General features: G+C 35.8%; 1 protein-coding gene across 1 annotated transcript; it reads right to left on the bottom strand.

Annotated features, from left to right (window-relative positions):
* Positions 1–1,493: 1,493 nt before the first annotated feature.
* LOC102885105 (olfactory receptor 7C1) lies at positions 1,494–2,456 on the bottom strand. The gene has a single exon (XM_006917195.1). It carries the CDS (start codon positions 2,454–2,456, stop codon positions 1,494–1,496), a length of 963 nt encoding a protein of 320 aa, XP_006917257.1.
* Positions 2,457–5,334: the final 2,878 nt, after the last annotated feature.

Genomic DNA, 5,334 nt, shown 5'->3' with positions numbered 1-5,334 from the left:
AATGTTTTTTGGATATTAAAAAACAGATATGAGGTCTGTAAATATTTTGTTCCATTCCATAAGTGGTCTTTTTATTTCGTCGATTTTTTCCTTTGCCACAAATATTTTGTTTCATTCTATAGGTGGCCTTTCTATTTTGTTGATTGTTTCCTTTGCTATATGGAAACTTTTTAGTTTGATGTAATATCACTTGTTTATTTTTTCTCTTGTTACCTGTACTATTGGTGTCACATCCACAAATAATTTTCAATACCAATGTCAAAGAAATTTTTTCCTTTTTAAGAAGTTTTACAAATAGAGGTCTTACATTTAAATCTTTAATATATTTCAAAATAATTTTTGTAAGTGGTGTAGAATAGGGGTCTAGTTTTATTTTTTTCATATGAATATCCAGTTTTCCCAATCTTATTGATTAAGAAGACTATTCATTCCCTAGTATGTGTTTTCAGAACCGTTGTCAAAGATTAATTGACATCTGAATTTGTTAATATCTGGGCTCTTGATTCTGTTCCATTGGTCTATTTGTTTATTTTAATGCCAGCACCGTACTATTTGATTACTGTAGCCTTGTAATATAATTTAATATATGGAACTATATGCTTTTATTTTGATATGAGTCTGCTGAGTGCTTAGGGTAGTATAGACATTTTAAATTAACAACATTGATTCTTTCAATCTGTGCACATGGGGTATCTGGCCCATTATTTTTGTCTTCTTCAATTTATTTAATCACTTATAGTTTTCAGGGTACAGATCTTCTACCTCCTTGGTTAAATTTATGCCTGAGTATTTTATTGTATTTGATGCTTTTGTAAATAAGATTGTTTACTTAATTTTCTCTTCTCAATAATTCACTATTAGCATATAGAAACTCAACTGATTTTTGTATATTGATTTCATATTCTACAACGTCACTGAACTTCACCTAATGTTAGAAATCATCTTTGTAATTGAGCTTTCAAAGCATTTCCAAAATAGGTACACGTCTCTTCACTTCTGAGAATATATTTTAAAAGCATAAGATTTACTTAAAAAATATAGACCATTACTGAAGATAAGTGAAAAAAAAATGCCAGGTTCTCTTCACATAAAGTTAAAATGACTGGTTATAAAGTGAAAAAGAACCCAAGATATAACCTGAAGAAATATGGAGAAAGTATGGAAAACCAAAGGAAAGTCTGATTTCCCTTATATGTGAGATATAAAACAAATGAGCAAGACAAACAAACGAAAACTCATAGACACAGACAACAGTTTAGTGGTTACTAAAATGAAAGGGATTCAGAGAGAGGTAGATAAGAGTAAAGGGGATCAAATATATGGTGATGGAAGGAGATTTGATTTTGGGTGGTGAATATATGAAACCTATATAATTTTATTAATCAATGTCACCCCAATAAATTTAATTTAAAAACATGTAAAATTAGGAAAAATAAAAATGCTGGACAAAGAAAGCCAGGATTTCTGGTGCTCATTATTGTGTACTCAGTTACTCATGAGAGCCCTACAACATCTCTGTCCTTGAGAGTCCCCATCTTGACAAGGAGTTTCCCCAGGGCCCCTTTTATGTCTCTGTTCCTCAGACTGTAGATGAAGGGGTTCAGCATGGGGGTGACCACAGTGTACATCACCGAGGCTACCAGACTTGTCCTAGAGGATGAAGTGGCTGCCGAACTGAGGTAGACCCCAAGGCCTGTTCCATAGAACAAGGAGACCACCAACAGGTGAGACCCACAGGTGGAGAAGGCTTTGTACTTGCCCCCAGCTGAGGAAATCCTTAGGATGGAGGAAACAATTTGATAGTAAGAGAAAATAATTCCATTGAAAGGAATCATGGCCAGAAGGCTAGTTGTAAAATACACCACTATGTTATTGACAAGGGTGTTGGAACAGGAGAGTTTCAGTACTTCAGGAAGGTCACAAAAAAAGTGTGGGATTTCCCTGTTTGTGCAGAAAGATAGCCTCAAAACAGTCAAGGTCTCAAGCAGGGAACCCATGACACTGATGCACCAGGACCCCAGGGCCAGCAGCCCACAGAGACGAGGGTTCATGATGACTGTGTAGTGCAGAGGGTGACAGATGGCTACAAATCGGTCATAGGCCATGACAGTCAGGAGTAAATTGTCCAAGCATCCAAACACAATGAAAAAAAAAATCTGGCTGAGGCAGCCTGCATAGGTTATGACTTTGCTCTGTGTCTGGATGTTCACCAGCATTTTTGGGATGGTGGTGGAGGCAAAACAGATGTCAGCAAAGGACAGATTGGAGAGGAAGAAGTACATGGGAGTGTGGAGGTGGGAGTCTGAGCTGACGGCCAGGATGATGAGCAGGTTCCCAATGAACATCACCAGGTACAAGGAGAGGAATAGCCCAAAGAGAAGAAACTGAATCTCTGACTTTGCTGAAAATCCCAGGAGGAGAAATTCTGAAGCACATGTTTGATTTCCTGGTTCCATGAGGATGAAAAAACTTGCAGGAAAGAGAAAAAGTAACGTTCAATTATCACCACATTGGCAGCATAAGAATGTGGTTGCCTTTATTTTTAGGTAGATGAATTAATAAAGTACTACCTTTTAATAATTGCCTTCAGTTAGGAGATTTGAAATGCTTCCACCCTTTCTTTTTCTGTCAATACTAGCTGGAAACAAATCTCAGTTCCAAAGTAGTTGTGTCTTTCACAGCCTGGCTATTCAAAGTGTGGTCCATGGACCAGCAGGAGCAGCATTGCCCAAGAGCTTCTTCGAACACAGAATTCCAGGCCCCATTCACACCTGCTGGACCAGCATCTGCACTTTGACAAGATCACCGTGAATTTTACATGCATATTAACATTTGAGTAGTGTCGGTCTAGAACATCTATGGCTTCTAGTTCTTCAGTTTTTATCTCCTCGCTTTTATTTTCCTCCACACTTTCTTTCAGCCTCACTGCTTAACATGTAGCTAAAAATCGGAGCTCAATAATTGTGTTTTTTTCTAACATCAGTGTGGAGTTAATAATTTTCATACATTATCCTAACTATTCTAAGCATTGTTTATGAACCTTATGTTTAATTTTTCAATGCAAATATCTACAACTTTCACAATGATTTCCATTGCTTATGCGATCATATATTACATTATCTTACAATATATTTCATGACACTTTAGTCTGTGTTATTGAAAGTCTGTCAAACATTGTCCTTTTTTCTTTCATCTTTCAATAGAATTTCTTAAAGTATAGTTTTACAAGGTAATACAAGCACTGCACATTAGACTAATGTTATATTTGAGCAATTTTTTGGTCATATGAAGTGGTCCACTCATTTGTGATTTGGTAATAATGTTTTCAGGTTGCAAACTTTGTGAGGAGGGCATAGATTTTTTTTTCTTTATCAAATTCATATAAGATTTAGGTCCTACTGATTGAAATCAGGCAAGAGAAAGAAATAAAAGGCATTGAAGTAGAAAATGAAAAGTCAGAGTGTCACTATTTGTGGATGACATGATTCTCTATATAGAAAACCCTAAAGACTCCACAAGAACACTATTAGAAATAATAAACAAATATAGTAAAGTTTCAGGGTACAAAATCAATTTTCAAAAATCCATAGCATTCCTCTACTCTAATAATGAATTGTCAGAAAGAGAAGTGGAAAAAAATAATTCCTTTTGCAATTGCAATTGCAATAAAGAGAATAAAATACCTAGGAATAAAGCTAACGAAACATGTGAAGGACCTATAGAATCAAAACTATAAGAGCCTATTAAAAGAAATTGAAGAAGTTACAACTTCCGTGTTCTTGGATTGGAAGAATCAACATAGTTAAAATGACCTTATTATCTAAAGCATTATACAGATTTAATGCAATCCCCATCAAATTCCCATCGGCATTTTTTAAAGAAATAGAACAAAAAATCATCAGATTTGTATGGAAGCACAAAAGACCCTGAATCACCAAAGCCGTCCTGAGAAATAAGAATGAGGTTGGAGGCATCACTCTGCACGATTTCAAATTAAACTACCAAGCAACAATAATTAAAATGGCATTATATTGGCAGAAAATAGGACACACAGACCAGTGGAACAGTATCAAGAGTCCAGAAGTAAATGTATGTTGATATGGAAAAATAATTTTTGACAAAAGAGCCCAAAACGTACAGTGTAGAAAGCAAAGCCTCTTCAATAAAAGGTGCTGGGAAAACTGGAAAGCCATCTGCAAAAGAATGAAAGTAGATTGTTGTCTATCACCACACACCAAAATTAGCTCAAAATGGATTCAGGACCTGAATATAAGACCCGAAACAATAAATTGCATAGAAGAAAACCTAGGAACTAAACTCAAGGACCTCGGACTTAAAGAGGATTTTATGAATTTGACCTCAAAGACAAGAAAAGTAAAAGCTAAAATAAATGAAGGGTACTACATCAAACTAAAGAGCTTCTGCTCTGCAAAAGAAACCGTCAACAAGGTAAAAAGACAACCATCAGAATAGGAAAATATATTTGCAAGCAATGCCTTCGATAAGGGTCTAATATCCAAAATATACAAAGAACTCATATGACTCAATAACAACAAGAAAATAAACGATTCTATCAAAAAATGGGTAGAGGTCCTGAACAGATGCTTCTTCCAAGAGACATACAAATGGCAACAGACATATGAAAAGATGCTCAGCATCACTAGTTATTAGGGAAATGCAAAGCAAAACCACAATGAGATACCAACTCACAGCTGTTAGATTAGTTGTTATCAATAGGACGAGTAATAACAAGTGTTGGAAAGGATGCAGGGAAAAAAGAACTCTCATACACTGCTGCTGAGACCGCAAATTGTTACAGTCACTAGTTATTAACAGTATGGAGGTTCCTCAAAAAACTAAGAATTGATCTACCATATGATCCAGTAATCCCTCTATTGGGCATTTACTCCAAAGACTTGAAAACTCATATCTGAAAAGATATTTGCACTCTGACATTCATAGCAGCATTATTCATGGTGGCCAGGACATGGAAGCAACCGAAGTGTCCTACAGCAGATGATTAGAATAAAGAAGCTGTGGTACATATATACAATAGAATATTACTCAGACATAAGAAGAGATGAAGTACTGCCATTTGGAACAACATGGATGGATCTTGAGATAATCATGCTAGCGAAATAAGTCAGACAGAAAAAAGTTAAAAACTGCATGATATCACAACAAACAAATGTGACAAACAGAGTTCATGGACATGAACAGTGGACTAGTGATTACCAGAAGGAAGGTGGGAGGGAGGAGGTAGATAGCCATAAAAGGGGTCAAATATGTGGTGATGGAAAGAAATCCAAGGGCAGTGAACAGACAACATTATAT

The sequence above is a fragment of the Pteropus alecto genome, unplaced genomic scaffold (genome assembly GCF_000325575.1).
Source record: "Pteropus alecto unplaced genomic scaffold, ASM32557v1 scaffold837, whole genome shotgun sequence".
NCBI classification, from domain to species: Eukaryota; Metazoa; Chordata; class Mammalia; order Chiroptera; family Pteropodidae; genus Pteropus; species Pteropus alecto.
The sequence above is the reverse complement of the archived record's forward strand: the minus strand, read 5'-3'. Positions and strand labels throughout refer to the sequence as shown.